Source organism: Prionailurus viverrinus, chromosome A1 (assembly GCF_022837055.1).
Source record: "Prionailurus viverrinus isolate Anna chromosome A1, UM_Priviv_1.0, whole genome shotgun sequence".
NCBI lineage: Eukaryota > Metazoa > Chordata > Mammalia > Carnivora > Felidae > Prionailurus > Prionailurus viverrinus.
In genome coordinates this window covers 92,518,779-92,542,864 of record NC_062561.1, presented here as the reverse complement: position 1 = coordinate 92,542,864, position 24,086 = coordinate 92,518,779, and the positions used below count along the sequence as shown (strand labels likewise).

Genomic DNA, 24,086 nt, shown 5'->3' with positions numbered 1-24,086 from the left:
GGGCAAAATTAGTGAAGTTGGTCTAAAGTTACAAACTTCCAATTACAAAATAAATAAGTTCTGGGGGCATAATGTACAGAATGGTTACCATAGTTAACAATACTCTGCTGTATTTTTGAAAAACCCAGAGCTGAATATTGCAGTGGTCCTCACTTTAAATTTAATTAATTAATTAATTAATTTTTCTGAGAGAGTGAGCATGTAAGTGCACGTGAGCAGGGGAGGGAGAGAGAAGGAGAAAGAGAATCCCCAGCAGGCTTCATGCTCAGCATGGAGCCCAACGTGGGGTTCAATCTCACAACTGTAAGATCATGACTTGAGCAGAAATCAAGAGTCAGAGGCTTAACCAACTGAACCACCCAGGTGCCTCAGCCCTCACATTGTAGAACTTAGAATCCCTTTACACTCTCAAAAATTATTGAGGAACCCAAAGAGCTTCTGTTTATATGGGTTATATCTATTAATATTTACTGGATAGAAATTAAAACCTGGAAATCTGAATAATTAATGTTAAGAAAATTAGTGTTAAATTAATTTTTGTTAGGGGCACCTAGGTGGCTTAGTCAGTTAAGTGTCTGACTTTGGCTCAGGTCATGATCTCAGGGTTCGTGGGTTTGGGCCCCTCATCGGGCTCTATTATGACAGCTTGGAGCCCGGAGCCTGCTTCAGATTCTGTGTTCCCTCTCTCTGCCCCTCCCCTCCTTGCACTTTTCTCTTTCTCTCTCAAAAAAAAAAAAAAAAAAAGCCCAAAAAAACCCAAAAACATTAAAAAAGAGATGAAAGGAAAATCTATACCAAATATCATCCTTGATGGACAAGCATTATAAATATTCCTATAAACCGGACAAGTATGCCCACTGTCACCATTGGTTGTCAACTATGTATTGGAAGTCTCACCCAGTATAATCAAACAACTGCCATTTTTTTGAGAGGATATGATTTTTTACATAGGAACAAAGAAGAAAAGGTCTGCCTATAAATTACTAGAAGTGATAGAACAGTTTAGCAAGAGAATGGATAAAAAAATTAATATACAAAAGTCCATATTTTATACAGCAGCAGCAAAGAGTATACAGATAAAGAGAGGTCATCTTTTATGATAGAAAGTTTCAAATATCTAGGAATAAATTTAATGTGTAAGATCTCTGTGGGGGAATTTGTAAAACATGGAGAGGTATGCCATGTTCATGGGTAGCAAGATTCAATAATATACATCAATTTTTGTTTCAAGTTCATCTACAGATTCAAGTGATTTCCCTATCAAAATTCCAACAGGGTTTTTCCTGTTTAAAGATAACTTTAAAATAAAACATCAGTGAAATAGTAAAGGGCCAGGATGGCCAGAACACTTCTGAAGAAGGAAAAAACAGGTCAGAGGAGAACTTTTCTACCAGACATACAGCTCATTAAGAAGTTCTAGTAATAAGGCAATGTGGTAGAGCAACAGATAGACAAACTGACTAGAAGAACAGAAAGAAGAACCTGGAAACACACCTGTGTGCATATGAACTCTGGCTACGTAATGCAGGTAGCATGTCCGATCAGCGGGGGAACAAAGGAAGCTAAAAACATGTTATTCACATTCACAGAGATGAAATGTGATTCCTGTTTCACACCATGTACAAAAATCACCTCCAGGTGGACTAAGGGCTTATATGTCAAGACAAAATGTTAAGATACCTAACAGAAACTGTAGATGAATACCTTGTAGACTTTAGCGGTAGGGAGAGATCTCTGAAATGAGACACAAAAAGAATTATTAAAGGAAAGACTGATGTAGTCCATGCTAAAATTAAAAACTGTGGTTCAACAAAAAATATGTAAAAGAAGTAAAAGGCAAGTTATAAATGGGATGAACATATTCACAACCTACACAATTGACAAAAGACCAGTATCAAGAATACGTGTGTGTGTGCCCTGTGTACACACACACACACAAATGCATATATACACATACACAAATGCATATACACAGGCACACAAAACTCCTGCAAATAAGTAAGAAAAGCTCTAGTAACTCAATCAAAAAACGGGCAAAAGAAAAAACAGGCATTTTGCAGAAAAGGAAACACATGGCCAATAAACATACGAAGATATCCAAAATCTATAAAGAACTAATATAACTCAACACTCAAGAAACAAATAATGCAATTAAAAAATGGGCAGAAGACACTAACGGAAATTTCTCCAAAGAAGACATCCAGATGGCCAACAGACACATGAACAGATGTTTACTGTCACTTAACACCAGGGAAATGCAAATCAAAACTACAATCAGATATCACCTCACACCTGTCAGAACGCTAAAGTCAACAACACAAGAAACAACAGGTGTTGGTGAGGATGTTGAGAAAAAGGCACCCTTGTGCACTGTTGGGAATGCAAACTGGTGCAGCCACAGTATGGAGTTTGCTCAAAAAGTTAAAAAGAGAACTGCCTTATGATCCAGCGATGGCACTACTGAGTATTTACCCAAAGAATATTAAGAACACTAATTCAAAGGGTTACATGTACCCTATGTTTATAGCAGCATTATCTACAATAGCCAAGATATAGAAGCAGCCCAAGTGTCTAACGACTGATGAACGGATAAGGAAGATGTGGTATATATAAACAATGGAATGTTATTCAGCCATAAAAAGGAATGAAATCTCACCATTTGCAACAACATGGATGGAGCTAGAAAATACAATGCTAAGCGAAATAAGTCACAGAGAAAGACAAATACCATATGACTATGACTTCACTCCTATGTGGATTTTAAGAAACAAAACAGACAAGCAAAGGGGGAAAAAGGGAGAGAGAGAAACAAACCAAGAAACAGACTCTTAACTAAAGAGAACAAACTGAAGGTTATCAGAGGGGAGGTGGGTGGGGGGTGGGGGAAATAGGTGATGGGGATTAAGGAGCACACTCGTCACGATGGGTGTCACATTGGGTGTTGTATGGAAGCACTGAATCACTATATTGTACCCTTGAAACTAACATTATACTGTATGTTAACTAACTAGAATTTAAATAAAAACTTAAAACAAAAACATATGAAGAGATGTTTCACGTAATTTGAAACCAGGGGATGGCGTATCAAGAACACTCCCTGACATGAGGGGCTACCATTTTAACCCTACTTGCCCGGCAAATGTTAAAAGGCATTTGAGAGGAAGTAGACCCACAGAATCTCTTACCCGCCACAGGCAGGATGCTAACTTGTGACCTACTGTGGAAAACAGATGTCATCATCTGTTAAAATGGAGGTGAACACAGACCCCCACGACCTAGCAATTACACTTGTAGGGTCTATTCCTAAGACAGACTCTTGCACATGTACAACAGAAACTTATAAAAGTTATTTATAGCAGCAAAAAACATGGGGACAACCCCAGAGCACATCAAGAGGAATGGACAAATAAGCCAGGGCCCATTCATATGGTGGGGACAGTATAAAGCAGTCAAAACAAACTTCAGGGGTGCCTGGGTGGCTCAGTCGGTTAAGCATCTGACTCTTGGTTTCAGCTCAGGTCATGATCTCAGGTTTCATGAGTTCAAGCTGTGAGTTGGGCTCTGTGCTGACAGTATGGAGCCTGCTTGGGATTCTCTCTCAACCCCTCTCTCTGTGTCCCTCCCCCCCCCCAACCCCCCCCCCCCCGACCCTGGAATGTCTCTGTCTCTCTCAAAGTAAACACATACCCTTAAAGCAACAACAAACTTCAGTGACAAGCAATGTGGACAATTCTTAGTGACTTAATGTTAGGTGAAAAAAACAAATCTCCAAAGACAACACACAGCATGATACACGTTTTATAAGGTTAAAAAAACAACCAGAATAAATAATGAACGTGGTGATGGTTACCGGGGTGGCAGAGGCAATGAGATGGGACTGGGGAGCAACCATACGGGTAGATGCAGGTTACTGTCCAGGTCCTAACTTTCATTTGGAATAATGGCTTCTTGGATGCTTATTACATAAACAAAAGTACCTGGATAGCTGGCTAATGAAGAGAGGACCGTGCAGGGACAGAGGATGAGTCTTCATGAACTAACTATGTATGATCTAACTATGGGCACTTCAGGTTAAGCCAAAGAAATAAAAACCCAGATCTGTCTTTCAGCCCTCACAACACACTCCTTCCTGCTCCCAGGGCTGCTCCTCCCTGTTCCCCCAGATGCCCCACTCACAGGACACCCCTTCTCTGCCCTCCCTCCCACATCCCTCGTCCCTTGTGCTGTCCCCGAATGCAAGCTGTCCACGCCTCCAAGGTCAGGTGTCTACAGGTCTGGTCCAGGGCAGGAGCTCTATCTGCGTGTCTCCTGGACACAAAGTGACGATTTACCAAACCATCAGCCCTCACCCTTAACGACCTCTGCCAACTTTTGCCCACCTTGCCCAATCCTGACATGTTTCAGCCCCAATTTGAACTGGCTCTTTTTTGAGAAGTCATAGTGAGTTCTTCCCTCGACGCTGTCCCTGCCCATGTCCTCCCTGTGGCCTGTGCCCAGACTTGGGTCTTCCTGTCTTAGACAAGATCCTTCTGGATCTGTTTCCCCACCTCTGGTTCTTTCTCTACACTGATCACCAGAGATCCCTCTCGAGTGTATTTCAGACCTCATCTGTCCCCAGTTAAAACCCTTCCATGGCTCGTCATGGCTCGTCACTGACGTCAGGATGGGTCCTGACTCCTCAGCTCTGAGGAAGCCCCTGCTGATGACCGTGTTCCCCTCACCCCCTGCATGTTCTCTCAGTGCCGCTGAACTTAGGGAAAGCTCTCCAGCCTCCCCCCTCCCCCGCCCAAGGACAGGGAGCCATGCCCTCCTCAAAGCTCCAACTGGAATGTTAACTCTGCTCCCAGACCATTAGTCACCCAGACAGATGGAGCTCCTCACACATCTGCATCAGCTCAGGCACAGGGCATGACACCCAGCAGCAAGAGAGGGCCTCTTGTATTCATTCTGCATACTTTACAAGGCACCATCTCTTGAGACAGCTTTTAGATTGATGCGAGTTTTTAAAAGGTGTGTGGGGCACCTGGGTGGCTCAGTTGGTTGAGCGTCAGACTTTGGCTCAGGTCATGATCTTACTGATCTTGGTTTGTGGGTTTGAGCCCCACAACAGGCTCTGCGCTGACAGCATGGAGCCTGCTTGGGACTCTGTCTCCCCCTCTCTCTGCCCCTCCTCTGCTCAAGCTCTCTCTCTCAAAAATAAAGAAACATTAAAAAAAATTAAGGTTGTGTATATTTTTCCCTCTGACCTACAGTAACCCCCAAGGACAGCATCTTAGAAATCTGTGCACTGGGCACAGTGCTAGGCCTGTGGCCTTTGCTCTTTAAGGACCACCAGGGTGAGGCCCGCAGGACACACGGTGCTCCCTTGCCCTGGAGCCTTCACTCACCGTGTTGAAGTATTCGACGCCGGTGGCTTCAAATGCCCTTGCCACAGCTTGGGTTGTGGCCACACAGGCTACGGGGTGGCCATTGCCGATGGACTTGCCCATGGTGACGATGTCAGGGACAAAGTCTTCTCCTTGCAGTTGGAAGGCCCAGAAGTGCTGGCCCACTCGGCCAAAGCCCACTTGAATCTCGTCTGCGACAAAGACCCCTCCGGCCCTGTGGATGTGCCTGTGGCAGAGGACAGATGGCTGACTGGGTCTGTGATAAGGAGGATCAGACCAGGAGCTCGGGGGTCTTGGACCCTGAACCCTGGCTCTGCCAGCACTAAGGTGGGGGCCTTAGGCAGGTGGCTGGCTTTCTCAGAGCCACCATTTCTTCTCAAAGTTCTGGCCAAGAGGCCAAGCTGAGGCTGGAATTTGGAACAAAGGTCGAGAAACCCCATTATTACAGCCCTGCCATCTCAGCTACTCACTCTGCCACTTCCTGGAAGAAGCCGGCAGGGGGGATGATCTGTCCTCCCACGCTGGGCAGAGACTCTGCAAAGAACGCTGCAATCTGTGGACGAGACAGGATGCTGGGGATACCACTGTGGAGGCACTGAGTGGCAGGCGGAGCATGTCCTGCCAATGCTGGCTCAGCGCTGGCTCCAAGCAGGACCAGTCACCAGCATGGCTGTGTGGCCATTTCGGGCTCCAGGTCACATCTGGCCTGTGACCGGGTTTGCTCTGGGGCCACAAACCAACTCTTACTGCATGGAGTTCTCCAGACCCTTTGTACGCAGCATGTCCCAGGTTTCTCCCCATCGGACTGTTCCTTCCCTGTTCCTCCCTGGTGACTCCCATCACCCCCACCGAGGGAAACTCAGCCCCCAGCCCTGATCCAGCCTCTTCCTTCATCCAGTCAGCACGGCCTCTGCCTCTCCAGTGTCTGTGCGCACGCTCAGCCCCTCCACCTGGACACACCTGCCTCCTGGCATATCTGTCACTTTCTGCCTTGGCCTCCTGCAGATGCCACCTGGTGGGATGCCTCTGGTAGTCCATCCTCCATCGGCCACCAGGGTGAGCCTCAGTTCAGTCGCCAAACTCATCACTGTCCTGTGTAAAGCACTTCCGTGACCCCATTTCTTACAGCTGTGACCTCCAAGCTATGTTTAGTCCTAGAGCTGCTTCAGAGGCTACCGCCCAGATGAAGGAAGGACTGATGGGGTAGGAAACAGTCTCTTTTCTGCTTTTATGTAAGTGCAGGCAAAGCATCTGAATTGCACACGCCGACCTCCCCTGATCTGGTTCTGCCAGGCTTTCTGGCTTCATAGCCTGCTGCTCTTTGCTGTGTGTCCTGTGTTCAGCTGTCACTGCTGCAGCAAGACTTTCCGGAGAGCCCTCCCACCAACAGCTAACTCCGTCCATCGGTCCCCGTGGCCACTGCTCTCCCAGTGCACACCCATCTCTCCTGTCTCTGCCCCTGAACTCCACGGCCACTACAACACGGGGGCAGGGACTCCTCACGGCCTCAGGCTGGCCCCATTCAAATGCACCCCTGGTCTTACTGCTCTCTGGCCTCCAGCCCTCCTGCACTGCCCTTGTAGGCCTACGTTCTGCCTGCTTCTCTAAGCTCATTTCCTGCCAGCTGGGCCAGGCCTCACGGTGATGTCTGCCTGGGTTGCCCCATGCCCCCTGAGTGCTAACCCCTCTGCACGGAACCGTCCAGCCAGGGGCCTCTGGACCCCTGTAACACCCAGCACGTACCTTTATCTAGACTGTCTGCTGAGCAGCTAACCGCCCCCCCCCCAACTAGATTCCTAATGGGGGCGGGCCAGTTCCAGTTTCTCCCAGGGTCCCCGGTATCTAGTACTGGGTTGAAATGCCAGCCGCTGTTCGATTCACGGGACCTGTGCAGACACAGTTACCTTCCTGCCCTTTTCCTGTACGCTGTTCACCACGCGTTCCACTTCGCTGGCATAGGCCCCAGCCGGATTGGGGTGGTCCTCCCGGTAAAGACCCCGGTAGGTGTCTGGGAGAGGTGCCTGTGGGAGTGACAGCGCCGTGTCATCCAGGCTGGGGGGGTGAGCACCGACCTGTTGCCCACTTGGGCAGTGCATACCACATGGACCCACTCCTTCTGGCCATCCAGGTCTCGGAACTTGTAGGGGCTGATGTCAATCAGGGAGCTCAGGTGACCGTGATAAGCACTGAGGAGAAGAACGGAGGGGGCTCAGGAACGAGTACTCCATGGCCCAGTCCCGACCAACGTCCATCCACCTCAGGAGACACAGGGAAGACCAACCTTTCCAACACAGCGCCCGACTCCTGGGGCTGGGAACCAGCACGGGCCTTGGAGCCAGTAAGACTTCCCATATGACCGCTTACTAGCTACAATGGTGGCTAATCGGTTAACCTCTCTGGGTTCAGTTCTGTCTGCTGAGAAGTGGGGGGTGGGGGGTTCTCCTTCAGAACTGTCATTAATGCTCTAGCCCTGGGCCTGGGCCTGGTGCACAGCAGATACTCAATACCATCAGGGCTGTTTTAATACCAAACTGTGGGACCCATTCTCACCACCTTACAAAGCATTTTCTGCTGCCAGAAGAGAGGCCCTGGGGGAAAGAGCCCCCTGGTGTATGTAGGGGTGTCTCTATGGCCGGGTCTTCATGTTTCCCTCCAGTAGCCCAGGCCCCTCCTCATCTTCCTGCCCAAGGCATTCAAAGCTGGAGCCTCAGTGATCCCCAGTAAGTGGTGGGCCCAGGCTTCTGGAAATGGCACTTACTGGTCTAACACCACCACGTCCCAATGTCCCGTGTACTGGCGGGCCAGCCTCAGGGCCAGGTCATTGGCTTCTGACCTATGAAAGAAAAGGTGGGCCCCGCTCAGACTGCTGTCCAAGGGCTTTCCTCCTGGATACCTGCTTCCTACAGGGAAGTCCAGAGGGAAAGAAAAGCCCTGCCAGCAGCAAGAAGATTCTCAGGACACCATTTGTGACTCATTTGAGTTCATTCACTCAATCAACATTTTATCAAATGTGCTAGGAGCTGGGGTGGGGGCTGGAAATAGTAAGGAAAATAGGTCCTGGCTCTTCTGGAGCTTTCTATATTCTAGTAGGTATCATGAAAGCAAAATAAACAAAGAATGATCATTTTTATAAGTGCCCCAAGAGAACCACATAGGGCCTCAATTGTGTCCCCCCAAATTCTTATGATGAAGCCCTAACCCCTACCACCTAAGAATGTGACTATTTAACATAAATTTATATGAATTAACATTTATTTATTTTTGAAAGACAGAGACAGAGTAGGAGAGGGGCAGAAAGCGGGGGGGGGGGGGGGGGGGGGGGAGACATAGAATCTGAAGCAGGCTCCAGGCTCTGAGCTGTCAGCACAGAGCCTGATGTGGGGCTGGAACCCAGAAACACAAGATCATAACCTGAGCCAAAGTCAGACACTCAACTGACTGAGCCACCCAGGCGCCCCTAAATTTATATAAATTAAAATGAGTCTGTCAGGGTGGGCCCTAATCCAATCTGACTAGTGTCCTTACACGAAGAGGAAACGTGGGCACACAGAGACACAAGAGACGTGGACGCCAAGAAGAAAGACCAAGTGAGGACACAGCCAGAAGGTGGCCATTTACAAACCAAGGAGAGAGGCCTCAAAGAAGTCAAACCTGCTGACATTTTATTCTTGGATTCTGGCCTCCAGGAGTAGGAGAAATAAATTTGTTATTCAAGCCTCCCAGCCTGTGGCATTTTGTCATGGCAGCCCTATCTAAAGGGGTCAGGGAAAACCTCTGTGAGGAGACACCACCAGAACTGAGTCCCCAGAGGGAAGTTTCTAGGCAGAGTGAGCAGCACGTGCAAGGGACATGTGCAGGAAAAGTGCTCGGTGTGCTCAGGGAACCGAGACGCACAAGGGAGGCAAGGGGCAGCATGGGAGAGGAAGTGGGGAGATACGCAGGGGCCCCACACACAGGACCTTGGAAGGCGCCTAGATTTTCTTCTCAGTGCCATGCCAAGCTACTGAAGAGTTTTTTTATTTTTATTTATAGTAAAACCTTGGATTGTGAGTAACTTGTTCTGTGAGTGTCCTGCAAGATGAGCAAACATTTCTAACAAATTTTAACTTGATAAATGAGCAATGTCTTATGAGTGGTATGAGACACTGAATGTCACATGATCACAACTGAGCCAACGGTTCTTGAAATTTGCTTTGACATGCAAGTGCTTTGGGTTACAACCATGTTTCTGGAATGAATTATGCTTGCGAACCAAGGTTTTGCTGTATTTGTTTTTTTTAAAGATTTTATTTATTTATTAAAAAAATTTTTTTTAACGTTTATTATTGAGAGACAGAGAGAGACAGAGCATGAGCATGGGAGGGGCAGAGAGAGGGGGAGACACAGAATCTGAAGCAGGCTCCAGGCTCTGAGCTGTTAGCACAGAGCCTGATGCAGGGCTCGAACTCACAAACTGTGAGACCATGACCTGAGCCGAAGTCAGACGCTTAACCGACTGAGCCACCCAGGCACCTCAAGATTTATTTTATTTTTAGAGAGAGAGAGAATGCAAGCAGGGGAGAGGAGCAGAGGGAGAGAGAAAGAATCTCAAGCAGGCTCCACGCTCAGCACAGAGCCTGACATGAGGCTTGATCCCACGACCCTGAGGTCACAACCTGAACCGAAATCAAGAGGACACTTAATCGACAGAGCCACCCAGGTGCCCTGCTACTGAAGAGTTTTAATCTGAGAAGGGACGTGAATCAGCTCCCATCTGAGGAGGCAGCCTCCGGCTGTGTGGGCCTAATGGAGTAAAAGGGGAAGAGACAAGAGCTAAGGACACCCAGCTCAGAGCAGGTCGTGGCCATGGAGAACAGAAAGAGGGACAGAGGCAGAAGACAACTTGGGGACAGATGAAGCGGGCTTGCTGTAGGATTGGGAGGAGGGTGTGTGGTTCCTGCCTGGAGGAGAGATGCAGATAGTGTTGCCATTTACGAGGTGAGACAGGGTCGGGGTGGCGGGGGGAGGGTGTCCTCCTGAGAATGCCAGTGACAGCCAGTGCCGTGGTCCCATACCAGGTGTTGGCAGAAGACAACCAACTCCTTTTGGACCTATCGAGTTGGAGATGTTCCAGAAGTGGGCATTTAGAACCTTGGGGCTGGAACACATGGGAAGCATCCGGGCTTGAGACACAAATTTGGGAGTCATTAGCACGTGAACATGGAAAGACTTGGAAATGGATGAGATCACACAGGGAGAGGGCTCAGGACCAGCCCCAAAGAAGAGAGGAGAAGCGATTGGCAGAGGAGACCAAGGGGTGGCCAGAGACTGGTGGAAACCGGGAGTGTGCAGCATCCTGGAAGCGAGACTAGAAAGCACTTCTGGAGAGTGGTGATGCTGTCAACATTGCCGAGAGATAGTGTAAGGCAAGAGCAGCAAAGAGACCGCTGGATTTGGCAACGTGGAAGTTGCTGGAATCCAGAGTGCATGTGATGGAATAAACCAGCAAACGTCCCTGACCCCACTGCCCAGGAAGCTCTCACTCCTGGACCCAGCTTTCTGCTCTTCCCTAATAAGCTCTGGTTCTGGCTTTGCCCCAGAAAGGACCCCAAGCTGAGTCCTTTCTTTGAACTACTATTTCCTTATCTGAAAACTGAAGATGGGAACTTACGCATCCTAGAAATTACCAAGGTGTGGCGGCGGGGGTGGGGGGGGTACTGATGGATGAAAATGACAGGGGGGAATCTGAGTGGCTCAGTCGGTTAAGCATCCAACTTCGGCTCAGGTCATGATCTCACAGTTCATGAGTTCGAGCCCCACGTCAGGCTCTGGGCTGACAGCTCAGAGCCTGGATCCCCCTTCAGATTCTGTGTCTCCCTCTGTCTGCCCCTCCGCTGCTTGCACTCTGTCTCTCGCATGGTCTCAAAAATAAATAAACATTAAAAAAAAAAAAAAAAAAAGAAAATGACAGTGATGATGGTAACACTCATTACTATAACCCAAATGCCATGACTCGGTTTGTTGGAGTGTTCTGTCCCAGGCAAGGCTGGGCCAGACCTACGTACACATCATCATCTGCTGTTCCTGTCCCCGCTGCCACTACTAGCGTTAGCTACCATCACCTGTCACCTGGCTGCTGAATTGGTGCCCAATGGGGTCCATTCTTGCTCTTCTCCAGCCCTGATGACATCACTTGCCTGATTAAAACCCTCAGATGGCTTCCCAGTGTTCTCAGGATAAAAACAAATTCCTCACTTGGAATGTGTCAGCTCATACCCTCTCCTCTCCCTTTGGGTCCTCAAGTGTGCCAGATGCCATGCCCTGACTGCTGCAGGGCCTTTGCACAGGCTGAGCAACCCTGACATGAATACTTCTGGTGAAGTAGGCAGCTTCCTTCCTGCTCATCAGCTCTTTGCCTGATAGAGAAGTCTTCCCTGACCCTCTGCTGGAAGGCTTTGGCCCCTCACCGCTTCTCTGCCTCATCAGGTCCCTTCCTTCTCCTCCAGACAATGACCTCTGCATTTCTGTGAAGGACCAGTTGATGTTTCTGTTCCTTACTGAGCGAGCTGAGGGCAGGGATTTTAGCTATACCCCCCAGCTGGGCCTGTGTATTCATAAGGCAGAAGTAAAGGAACATATTACCTAGGTAAGCCCCCAAGACAATCGTGGAGACAATCATGCAACAGAGGTACTGGCATGCCTTACTAAGAGACCAGAAAACTGGGATCTGACAGAGTGAGCACCAAGGTCTACAGAGGGGAGTGTGGGCTCCCGACTCAGCAAGGGCAAGGCTGCCTCGCTCCCAGTGCTTGCTGGGTCAGCCACACTAGGTTTCAATAGGTGAGCAATTCTGTCTTCACCACCGGCCGAAGTCCACTTACCCAGAATTCAGGAAATAAAACACAGAGAGCTTCTCCGGGAGGGTCTCTGATAGCCTCTGTGCATAATCCACGATGTTGTCGTGCAGGTACCGGCTGTTGGTGTTCAGCACCTGGTTTTGTTCGTGCGCTGCTTGGACCACGAGAGGGTGGCAGTGCCCAACTGGAAGAGGGCCACCAATGTCACATAGTGCCTCTGCTCAGCCAGCCCCACCGGGCCTCCCCCAGCTGTAGTCCATAAATCCAGCCAGAGGAGAGCAGTTGTGAGGGAGAGGCAGAGAGGAAAGAGGCGAGTCTGAAGACGGGGTGTGTGGTGTGTATGTATGTATGTGCCAGAGAGGCCAGTTCTAGAAAGGAGTCCCAGAGATTCGGACAAAAGAAAAAGTTTGTTGGCAGAAACCCTATCTAGAAAATCCGTGTCTGTAAGGAAGCTTCTTGAGGCCTGTTGGACAAAGACAGGATGTGGGGAGGAGTGCCTGTCGGCAGGCTTGACTTCACTAATCAATGGAGGCGGGAGGTAATGTTGATTGCCAACAGCCTGGGATTATAACAGCTCAACCTGTGTTGAGCCAGGCACACTCCAAGCAAATTATCTAAATTAATTCACTTATTCCTCTAAAACACCTTGAGATGAGTCCCTAGTATTATCGTGTCTATTTTGCAGATGAGCAAACTGAGGCACAGAGAATTAAACAACTTGCCCAAGATCATAATGTAAGTGGAGGGCAGGGATATGATGAACCCAAGCAGTTTGGGACTAGAGCCCTTGTTTTTACTATTTCATTAACCTCTAGTTTGCTTTTTGGGTCACAGACTCCTTTTCATCCCATCAGCTCTGGTGGCCCCACCTGGATAACTAAATTCCTACTTCAGTTTCCTTGCCTAGCACCTGAGAAGGTCCCTGGGGCTGAAGCCCTACCATGATTCCCAATACTTGGCCAGAGGCCTGCTGTGTTGCTGATCATGGTCAGGCTGACTGCTGTTCTCTGAGCTTGCCATCAGTCCCAAGTGGAACTGGACTTCTGACTGCTGTGCTGCCTGATTTAGCACAGCTACTGCTTGAAGCCTCTCCATGAGGCACACCAGAAAGACTGGGCTCCTCTGCTCAGCTCAACCCAAGTTCTCCGCACCTCTCTGCAATCTCAGGATCACCCTGGGACCAGGTTCACAGCCTCAGCCTGCTCCCCTGCCCTGCCAGCCTGAGGTAGGATACTAACCATGAGCCACATTGTTGACACAATCCAGGTATTCTGCACCCTGTTCATCGTACAAGTACTGTCCTTGGCCCCGGACAATCTTAATAGGATCCTCAGGATAAAAGAGTCTGCAAGAATCGCTGTGGGGACAGTAAGAAGTGGACAGCCATGTCTGAAGACCTGAAGGGACAAGTCCACCCACCATAGCACCTGCCCCCCACAACCCCCCAGTTTCTGGGAGGGACAAAACTTTAAGGTCACAGTGGTGCTTTCCTGCTTCCAGTCCCTCACCCATAGGTGGCTGGAAAGGAGGAAGTGATAGGGTGAGAAGCTACTAAAACTGAAATTATTTAAGTCATGTGAAGGCTAGGCGGCCTTGCTCATTTCTGCACGTGCCCACATTAATCCCTTGGATCCCAAGGAACGACGGCAGCTCCAGACCTACAGGGGCTCCTTAGAGCCGGGTTTCCTTGCTGGGATGCGTGTGAGGGAGGGCACCCTCGCAGGTGGCTGGAGCTCAGCTCTGAAAGGTCCTTGCCAGCCCAGTGCCTCTGCTACCCTGCTGGGTGTCAGCCCCATGTGCCACCAAGAGTCCCTCTCACAGGTTACAGGTAGGCTTTCTCTAAGGCTTCCTGGGAGACGACCCCCTATGCCCACCCTCCGTCTGAACTTTCAGTCCCTTCCTGGATCACTCTCAGGCCAGGTCCAGCTGGCGGGCCAACCCTGGGGGAGGTCCTCCCAGGTGCCAGGGCAGAGGCCTTCTCCAGGGGGCCAAGGCCGGTCAGCAGCCGCCGGTGGGGTCGGCCCGGCGCCGCAGGGCAGCCCAATGAGGACGCAGGCGGGGAGGCGGCCGCGGGAACCCCGCGGACCCGCAGCTGGCGGCTGCGTCTGTGGGGCCGGGGAGCCGGGGCCCGCGCGAGGCCCGGAGCTGAGGTCCCTGGGCTCCGCGGGCTCCGCGCCGGACGTGCGTGCGTCGTGCGTGCGCGCACCGCCCCGCGCCGCCGTCTCAGTACCTTAGCAGCCCACGCCTCAGGGCCAGAGTCTCGGCCTTCCCGCGCCGATCGGCGGCCATGGCACCGGGCGGGCAGTTGCGCGGAGACGCAGCGCAGAGAAGCCTGTTGCACGCTCGGCCGCCAACCCCGCCCCCTGTCGCGGGCCCCGCCCCCGTCGCGGGCCCCGGGGACGCAGCGCCCGCCTCCTGCCCCTGGCACCTCGCGGTTATCGTCTCTGGGAAGGGTTCTTGGGTGACCCCGCCGCTTTTTTCTGTCCCAGCAGGGCTCTGAGCTCAGGGCTGTTTCCCGCGTCTCCTTACTGGTGCATAAAATGGGTTGCCCTGTGAGTTAACTGGGAATGTGTGACTGACACCTAGCCCAGGGCCTGGTTCACAGCAAGGGCCTCAGGGCTGGAGAGGAGATTGTCAATGCTGGGGCAAGACCTAGGACTCCCCAATTTCAGGAGGGAACAGGGTCACTGCTGGGACTGACCAAGAGGGTCCTGGGCATGAGTATGACCTTCAGGGCGGCATGACTCCTGCTAGAATCCAGGGAGGGTGAACAGAGTTCTGTAAACACTGAGAGAGTCGTGCAGTGTGTAGGCAGGAACAGCGTTGGGGAGGCCTGCTCAGCCTTATAGTCAGCGGCCAGGAAACTCAGGCCCAGGAAGGAAAGGGGCTTTGCTCCCAGGCACCCAGCAAGTGTGTAGCAGAGGCTGGACTCCAGCTCAGGTCTGTCTGACTCTGACGTTCAGTGCAGTGAATGAGAAGAAATGACCCCCAACGGGCTGGGAAGCTGCGCTACCAGAGGCATAGCCCCAACCGGGGTGGGGCCCTGGGACTTTCTGCCTTGACAAACCCAGAACAAGGGACTTAGGTCGAGGCCTGAGCAAGCTGAGGAAGGGGAGGTTCCTGCTGTCCCTCCTGTCACCGGTCACGATTCTCAGCTCTCTGCTCTGCTCCCTTTGTTGCTGATTTCTTCATCCCTTCCCCCATGCTGGAAAATGCTTAAGGTATTTATTAAAGAGCATTTGGGGTTTCACTTTTTTAAAATTGTGGTATCATATACATAATGTTACCATTGCAACCATTTTTAAGTGTATAGTTCAATGGCATTAAGTACATTCACATGCAACCATCACCACCAACCATCTCCAGAACCTTTCTGTCTTCCTAGGCTGAGTTAGAAGGCAGGCTGGTGGGGGCAGGGGGTGGGGGGTGGTGGTGTGTGAGTCTGAGAGTCCTGTTTAGGCCCCATCTTTGGCCCTGTTTCTAGCCCCAAAACACAAGCCTCTAATGGCCCAGGGCAGCTCAGAGAAGTCAGGTCTGCTCTGGGACTGTTCCTGCCTTGGGGTAAGAGTGAGAAGGTTACACTCAGGTCCAGCTCACATCTCATCTACTCCCGGGGTGTCCAGGGTCAGGGGGGCAGTACAGCCGCAGGCCAGGCTGGCCCAATTCCTGGGCCAAGAGTGTCTCCAGTAGGGTTGGGGCAACACTAGGAAGCTTCCCCTTCTTCCTGCTCAGAGAAGCCCACTCCTTCTTTCCTCTGGCCCCAGGCTCAGCACTCCTCTGTTATCTCAAGTGTGGGCCTCAGGGTACCAGGGCAGGGATGGGAAGAAGTGGCTGAATTGGGATTTGAGTCCCAGGAGTGTTCCCCAATCATTGTGACAATCTCAAGCACCCTGTGTGTTTCTAGCAGTATCTTGGGGATCAGGAAGAACGAGGCCTGGGTGAGCCTGCTCCTCTTGAACCTCAGCTTATCTGGAAAAGGTGACAGTAATCCTTGTGATTAGCTTAGCTGCCATGGCACGCAGCAGGGCTCAGTAAATGTGCTTCCCTCGCTTTGGAAGAGGGTAGTGTGAGGCCAAACTGACTTTCTCAGCAGAGGGCCATGAAGCTCTCGGTCCTTGAGGCTCAGCTGTGAGGCAGGGACCCCCCCCCCCCACCTTCCCGCCCCCGCGCTGAGTCTCAGCTGGGACCTCAAGCACATCATTCATTCTTCTGTAGTGTTTTGTCCCTGCCCAAGCTCTTGGAAGACTCTGTGGGCTCTGTGTTTTGAAGCTTGTTGAAATTTGCAGACCTGACGATACACGGTATGAGGCCACAAGGGGGCAACAGTGCGCCATGGATGGCCTTGTCTTGCCAAAGGGGTGGTTTCTTCCTCCCTTGAGGATCTGCCTGCCAATCACCCAGCATCATGACACTGCCTAGCAGACTCCATGCCCGGCCAAACAATTTGGAAGGACAAACTGGAGGATATCCAAGGACCTGGGTCCAGTCTGCCTGCCACCCACAACTGTCTTGGCTGTGCACCCCTGGGCAGGTGTCCCCCTGCTCAAGTGCTTCAGTTTCCCCACATGTGAAGTGGAAACAGTGACACCAATCATGGAGGCCTGTCCTTCCTTCAAAGGGCTGGTTATGGGATCCAGTGAATCACCCAGGTAGAGGGAGAAGCGGATTAACTGTAGCGTCCAGCCGAATTGTAAAGTTTTGCTGGGGCTCCCAAGGATGCCCGGACACCCAGTGATCTCCATCAGCCCTCAGAGCCCCACTTTGTTTCTGTCCCCTTCCACACTACCAGCTTCCCCAGTGAGCCACACGATTGGCCAGCCAGCAGCACGGCCCGCCACTTACTGCCAACAACTTAGGGAGACAGAGCTGGGGAGTTGATACTTTCCTCCTCCCTAGCAGTGTGTGGCTGGGCCTCTTCTGCATAGTGAGGAAGCCACGTAGCGTGACCTGGGCAGACTCCCCATACTGGGGTTTCCTTAGTGTTACCCCTCGGAAACAGAAGACCTGAGATACCATCACTGCAGGCCTGTTCTTGTCCGTACTACCCTGGATGTGCTTGGTTTTGTCATCTGTGAAATGGGCATCCTCACTGGGTTCCTCCCCCAGGGTTGTTATGAGGACCAGCTGCAATGAGGGAAATACAAACATCCTGCAAGACTGTGGCCCTGGCTTGGTCTTAGAGTGGAGAAAAGAGAAGGGATTCCGAACCAAAAACGCTTCCTGGTGCCTGACCTGTCCTAGGGGTAAGCATTGCTGTCCCATTTTCCAGAGGAGGTGGCGGATTTGAATTTTCTAAGATGGCTGCCACGAGATCTACTATCCCATGTTTTCTCCTTAAAGATGATGTTGGCACTTTCCCCTTGAATGAGGGTGAGCCTCTGATTCTGGCAGGAAGTGACACCATCTGATTTCTGAGGCCTGGCTGTAAACGGTGACACAGCTTGCTGCCTGGTCCACCTGGCTCATGTACCGTGGGGATCCAGCAGCTGTGCTGGGAGGAAGCCCAGACCACACAGAGAGGTGTCCTGGCTCTCTGAGGTCCCAGGTACGGCCAGCATGGGCCACCATGCGTAGAAGAGCTTGAGTGACAACTACACAGCTGAGCCTATCACCCCTAGAACTGTAAGAAAGAAACACTGCTGTTTTAAGGTAAGCTTTAGGGTGATCTGTCATGTAACAGTCATTGGCCGTTGGATCGGAGGAGAGTATAGGGAGTCTGTGACATGATGACTGGATGGAGGGCTCAGCCGGTACGTAGCCGGCCAGGCCTTGAGTCTGTCTTTCTAACACCAAACCCTATCTTTGCCCTGACCCTGAACAGCTTCCTCTGGTTTCTGGGGGGGAAGGGGGGCTCTGACCCAGGAACTGTCCCTTGTACCTGCCCAGCCAGCAAAGGCCAGGCTGAAACCTTGCCAAGAGGTGCTCAGGGGCAGTCTGCAAGGACAGGCACACCCAGACACACACTGTGGTTTATTACACGCAGCGATAACCGTCTATACAGAGAAAGGAAGCAAGCATCTGGGCTGGGGATGACAGCTGGGAGCCCCTGTCAGAGGTGGGGGAGCCTCTCCTCAGAGCACGGTGGCTGGGGTTGCAGACCCCCTGCTCGGGCTGGGCGGGAATCCACCCATGCCTTCTTCATCTGCACAGCTCATCCAAAGGACCATTTCTGGCAGGCTGACTGGAGCTCTCCCGGGTGGGAGAGTTGGGGCAAGAGGAGACCCCAACTCTGAGCTGCGGGCCAGTCTCCTTGGGCTGGCAAAGTCCCATCATGACCCTCTTCTGGGTGCAGCAGCCACTCCAGTCTGGGACCCGCCGTCCTCCACACTCGAGGATCGAGAGGCTCCTTGCAGCTGGGTCCATGGGTGGTGGTCTCCTCCGGGCCAGACAGCACGTGTTCTCATGGCAGGCTAGCTTCCTGAGGCCCACTGAGCTTGGTGGGAGTGGGGGCGCAGCGTGCTCCCCAAAGCTTGCAGCGTCCAGCTGCAAGTGCTGGGCAGAAATCTTGTCCTGTCCCGGTGAAGCCAAGGCCCAGAGGGGCCCCAAGGGGCGGGCAGCTGGCTGTGGCCAAGTCCAGAGGCCAGAGAAGCTGGGGCAGCTGCGTTTGTCATCCAAGCCCCGGACCTTTCTGGATGGGGTGGGCCCCAGGGCTCCAGAACCTCAGTGGACAGTCTCTCTGCTAATCAGGTGGCTGAGGGCCCAACCCAGCATCTCTGCAGCCCCTCCTGAGCCAGGCACTTTCACCTTCGTCTCCTTCTCGGGAGAGCCAAGTCCCACGGCTGCCCCTTGGGTACACAATTACCCTGGACCGGCCCGTCCCCTTTCCTGCCAGCTCCACGTGCTGATTGTTCCAGGGCTGGGCCAGGCCATGCTCTTAAATGCGACAAGGCCGCAGGTGGTGCATCCCGTGAAAAAAAGATCAATATATTACTGTTCTGTTTTTACAAAAATTAAAAACGTCCACACGCATCTGTACAGGTTGTGAGCTGGGTGCGGGGGTCACTGGAAGAGGAGGGAGAGACTGAAGGTGAGGAGGGAGGCCCTGCCCTGATCTGAGCACCCTGTCCTGCCCATTTCTTCTAGAACGGGCATGCCCCCAATCCTCTCATGCCCAGCTCTTGGCTTTCACCCCCTCTCAGTGGGGCAGTTTGGGCAAAGTCCCAGGGGGGTGCAGATGGCTTTGCGCTGGCTGGGCCAGGTGCTGGGCGAGCCCCGACTGACCGACAGGGTGGACTAGTCACCCGGGACCACAGCCCCAAGCCTGGGGCCACACGATGGGAGAGTCAGAGCTGGGGTCGTGTCATCCCAGGGAAACCTGGCTATTCAGTCACTGTGTGGGGAACCGCGGACACCCAGCCCCTGGGGTCTCCCCCACCCCCACCGCCGCCCTCCTCACAGCCTGTCCTAGAGACTCCTCCCTGCAAGGTACCTTATGCCAGCAGCCAGGCACGGGCAGCCCATCAGGGCCCTGGAAAAGAAAAACGTTTCAGTGGGGATGGGGGTGGGGGACTTGATCAGCTCCCTACACGCTGTACACCCTTGCCCCGTGTGTAGGGAGGCAGAGCTGAGGGAGCTGCCACATGAGGCCACTGGACCCCACTGAGGCAGGGCCCGAATGCCTGTCCACCTGGGTAGTCAGGTCACAAGACATGAGGGCCTCTCACTGGGCTTGTCCCGAGTGCGCCCCCATGGGGCTTGGTTTGTTGGGACACTAGAGCAGGGACAGAACCAGGGCACTGTGGAGTATCAGGTACTGTGCTGGAATCTGCCGGCCAGGAGATACCGAGGGGCTTCATGGCTTCCTGCCCGCAGCCATGATGGTGGCTCTGGCCCCTTACACTGGGGGGGCCTGAGAGCTCTCAGGAGTTTCTCCAAGAGTGTTTTGAAGGGCAGTCCAGGAAGCGGGATCCCCCTCTGGCCTGTCCTGGTCCTTGTGTCTGGATCTGGGTGGCAGGGCAGAATGAGGCTGTCAGGGTAGAAACCGGGGTGGGGAATGGGGGTTGTCTGGGGGTGCCAGCATGCCAATGCCAGCCCAGCACTCAGACACAAGGTGGGGTGGGGAAGGTTTCTAGGGCGGCCTGGAGGGTAAGGGAGCTGGGGAGGGACCCATCAGGCAGCCTAGAGTCCTTGGGGAACCCCGGGGGGAAAATTCTTCATTCCAGAGGCACACACGGGAACACATTCCATGGAGCTGCCAGACATCTACCAGGGTCACGGGCTGGGGCCCACAGGGAAGTGGGGGGGAGGGGCAGGAAGGAAAGGAAGGCAGGAGAGAGGAGGGGGTAGAACAGTGGGCACAGGTGCCCAGAATGCACAGCACAGCACACAGCAGGCCAGACCGCATACCACAGGGCAGGGCCCGCTGCCCCTCGCCAGGCCCCTGGAGCCCGGTGCCCCTCGCTGGCCTCCACATTTAAGGTTCTCCTGTTTCAAAGACAAAGGCTGAATGACCCGGAGGGAAGTCTTGGCCCCGGGCCTGGAGTTGCGAGGCTGGGCCACCGCGTCTCTCCTCTGTCCCTGCACTTTTTGAATACGGTCACCACCCTCCTATTTCTCTCAGTGACTCCCCAAGACCACCTAGTGGCCCTAGAGGCAGGGCCTAGTACCCCCACTGCTTGGATGAGGAGACTGAGGAACCAGAGGGCTGGTGTGACTCACGGGCAGTCAGAGGACTGGGCATCTGGGGTCCCTCACCCTGATCCCCCTTTGAAAGGCAGCCAGCACCCCTCATGGCCGGGTGGCCAGGTATGAACATCTGCTCAGTCTTAGTGTGGAAGGTCCCTGTTTTCCCTTTCCTGTCTTTTGTGAGCTCCATGGAAGAGTGTGACGTGTGGACCCTTCCAGCCTTCCGGGGAGGGGAGTGAACTGTGGTAATTTCTGGCCTGCAGTCCAGTGGGCCTCAGGAGCTGACGTGAGAGAGAAGGAAAGGAGGAAGGTGTGGGGAGCAGGGAGGGACTTTGGGGCATGCAGAGGGGGTGCAGGGGCCGCATGGGGCCACCCATACCAGCAAGGGACACCCACCCAGAGAGGTGAGGGTGTCCTAATCCTCTGTAGCGCCAAGGAAGCTGAAAAGAGATGGGCAGTGACCCTGGCAAACACTGAGGCACGCTCAGGGTGGGGAGTCAGGACCAGAATGAGAGAGGTGCCTCCATGATGGCAGTGACAGCTGCAGTGGTCTCTGGGGCTTGCGAGTGAGCTCTGAGGACAGGGAAGACGTTGGCCTGACCCTGGCCTGAGGCGACAAAGACCTGGGTTGGGGCTCCCATTCTGCCCCGACACGTACCACGGGACACGGCTGGTCCAGGCCTGGAGGTCCCGGCTCACCCTTCTGGCCCTTCACACCTTTCCGGCCCGGGACTCCTCGCTCCCCCTGCACAAGGAAGGAGATGGGTGTGTGGCCAAGGCTGCCAGGTTCAGGACCCCTCCTCCACCTCTCAGAGGGATGGGCCTCCAGCTGGCAGCCACCCCTGCCCTGCTGCGCCCCCATCCCAGCCTCCACCGACCCCCACCTTCTCTCCACGTTCGCTCCGGTCACCTTTCTCTCCTCGGGGTCCAGGGAAACCCTGGAAAAAGGAATAAAATGAGGTTTGAGGTTTGGTCCTGTATCTGTTCATCTCTGTGCCTCCATCACTGCCCCTTCCCCATGCAAATTTGTGGTACCCGCTGGCCCCACTCAACTCCTCGGTGACACCTATGTTCAGCATGAGGCTGATTTCAAGAAAAGCGTACATTCAGGACGCTAGCACTGCTTCCTCCAAAAGAGAACACTGGCGGTGTCTCTGGACAGAAGCCCTCAGGCAGAGGGCTTTCTCTCACACGTCACTGTCACATGCTGCTGGCACTGGCCCTAGCTTGGCTAGGGACAGAGACCCAGGAAACTTGTGGAAGTTTATGTCACTATCTTTGGTGGACTCAGAAATGGTGACCTTTGTTGAGCCTTTGGCTTAATCTCTTACCCACCCATTCATCCATCTGTCCATCCACCCATGCAACCAACATTTTTAAAAAACTTTAAAAAAAAAATTTTTTTTAATGTTTATTTTTGAGACAGAGAGAGATAGAGCATGAATGGGGGAGGGTCAGAGAGAGAGGGAGACACAGAATCGGAAGCAGGCTCCAGGCTAAAAGTTTTTATTTATTTTGAGAAAGAGCACAGGCAGGGGAGGGGCAGAGAAAGAGGGAGAGAGAGAATCCCAAGCAGGCTCCACACCGTCAGTGTGGAGCCTGATGTGGGGCTCGAACTCACGAACCGTGAGATTAGGACCTGAGCTGAAACCAAGAGTCAGAGGCTTAACCAACTGAGCCACCCATGTGCCCCTGCAATCGACATTTCTAAGCATCCACTAGGAACTGGGCTGTGGGCTGGATACTGAGGACAGAGAAACAGATTTGATGTGTCCCCCCTCCCCCTTTATTTTCTGTGTCTTATGTTTTGACATCTTAAAAATTTTGCTGGCTAGGAAGAGGCTGCCCCTCCCTCATGTTGAGTTTTGGAAACAGCAAAGGGCTGGTGTGGGGCACACCTTTTATGTGTAAACTGAAAATCCCGAAATCACTCCCTTTATCTGCCTCTCACACAGCAAGCTGAAATCATCCCAAGGCCCAAAATCATCCCAAGGGCAGGTAGCAGGAAACTAGGGACCACCCCTGCAGCCCGGAGCCTGCCCAGATTATTCATACTAACTAATCCTCAAGTGTCTCTCCTGCTCTGTCTTGCCTTTCCCAAGGAAGCCCCAGTAAAAGCTCTGGCTTAAGCTGCCCCCCACTCCCTTCTACCTCTGGATCAAACCTGGTGCTTCCCCATGTGGCCCTGCCTAGTGAGTGAGCCCTTCCCTTGGGAAACATAAGTAACATATTTTTCTTCCAATGGCATTGGCCAAACTGTCAGTCACCTCCACAAATTAAAACCCTGCAGTTACAAATGTGACACTTCCCTCACAGTCTAACATGGCAGGCAAGAGGATATAGAAGATGATGGTCTATGCTCAGTGACACAGGATGAACCAGATGCCATGAGGTCCGAGGGAGAGGGGCTGTTCTATCCAGGTGTGAGGTCAGGGAAGGCTTCTGAGCACACTCCCCATGTCTGCTGGGCCTGGTGGAGTGGGCGCAGGGCCAGAGGCTTGCCAGGTAGAGCCGGTGGGCTCTGAGCTCAGCTCCAGGCCTCCCAGAAGGCAGCCGTGGCCACACCGCTGGTGGCCCGGTTTCTTTAGCTCCACTACCTCCCTGACAGAGCCTGAACTGGATTCAGCATTGGTGTCTTCTCTGGACCCTTTTCATGGATGGAGCATCATCTTCCCAATCAGAAATTCTGTGTCTACACTTGCTCTCCCAGGTGACATTCTCTCCTTAAAGCCTAGGGTGGACACCAGAGTCCGTGCAGCCCTACATCTGGTCACCATTGCCCTTGCAAGAGCCACCTGATTTTCCTGGGAGCCACCCTCCCTTCTTATAACCCACTGACTCCACTCCCAGCTCCAGGAGGGAGGATGTGACCAGGGCTGGCCAATCAGGGTGCTGCATTTCTCATGGCAAGTCATGTTTCAGCATTGACCCAACTGGGGCCAGAGAGAGGTGATGAGACTTTTCTAAAAGAATATAGAGTGAGGCAAATGGTCTTTCTCCAGGGTTTGGGGCTATTGCCTCCACCTCATTACCACATGTATCTTGAAATGACACCCCAACAGAGAAAGCACAGACGGGAGGACGAGAAGGTGGGTTGTGTGGATCCACGTACTGTCCCTCTGGATTTTTTTAAATTTTAGAGAGACAGTGTGCACAAGTGGGGGCGAGGGGCAGAGGGAGAAAGAGAGACACAGAGAGAGAATTCCAAGCAGGCTCCATGCTCAGTGTGGAGCCCCAG

At 52.6% G+C, this 24,086-nt stretch overlaps 2 protein-coding genes across 3 annotated transcripts in view; both read right to left on the bottom strand.

Moving 5' to 3' along the window:
• PHYKPL (5-phosphohydroxy-L-lysine phospho-lyase) overlaps positions 1-14,574 on the bottom strand; it is a 38,663-nt gene extending 24,089 nt beyond the window's left edge. For both annotated transcript variants that reach the window (XM_047849525.1, XM_047849519.1), the window contains exons 1-8: positions 14,454-14,574; positions 13,462-13,580; positions 12,248-12,407; positions 8,146-8,220; positions 7,486-7,573; positions 7,292-7,408; positions 5,858-5,940; positions 5,388-5,613 (exon numbers count right to left, since the gene is read on the bottom strand). In XM_047849525.1, coding sequence (XP_047705481.1) covers positions 5,388-5,613; positions 5,858-5,940; positions 7,292-7,408; positions 7,486-7,573; positions 8,146-8,220; positions 12,248-12,407; positions 13,462-13,580; positions 14,454-14,512 — 927 coding nt within the window. In that variant the 5' untranslated portion in view covers positions 14,513-14,574. The remainder of the gene's footprint in view (positions 1-5,387; positions 5,614-5,857; positions 5,941-7,291; positions 7,409-7,485; positions 7,574-8,145; positions 8,221-12,247; positions 12,408-13,461; positions 13,581-14,453) is intronic.
• Positions 14,575-18,209: 3,635 nt separating this feature from the next.
• Positions 18,210-24,086, bottom strand: part of COL23A1 (collagen type XXIII alpha 1 chain) — a 354,760-nt gene continuing 348,883 nt past the window's right edge. The window contains exons 26-29 of the mRNA XM_047861807.1: positions 21,733-21,786; positions 21,507-21,593; positions 19,653-19,691; positions 18,210-19,225 (exon numbers count right to left, since the gene is read on the bottom strand). Coding sequence (XP_047717763.1) covers positions 19,223-19,225; positions 19,653-19,691; positions 21,507-21,593; positions 21,733-21,786 — 183 coding nt within the window. The 3' untranslated portion in view covers positions 18,210-19,222. The remainder of the gene's footprint in view (positions 19,226-19,652; positions 19,692-21,506; positions 21,594-21,732; positions 21,787-24,086) is intronic.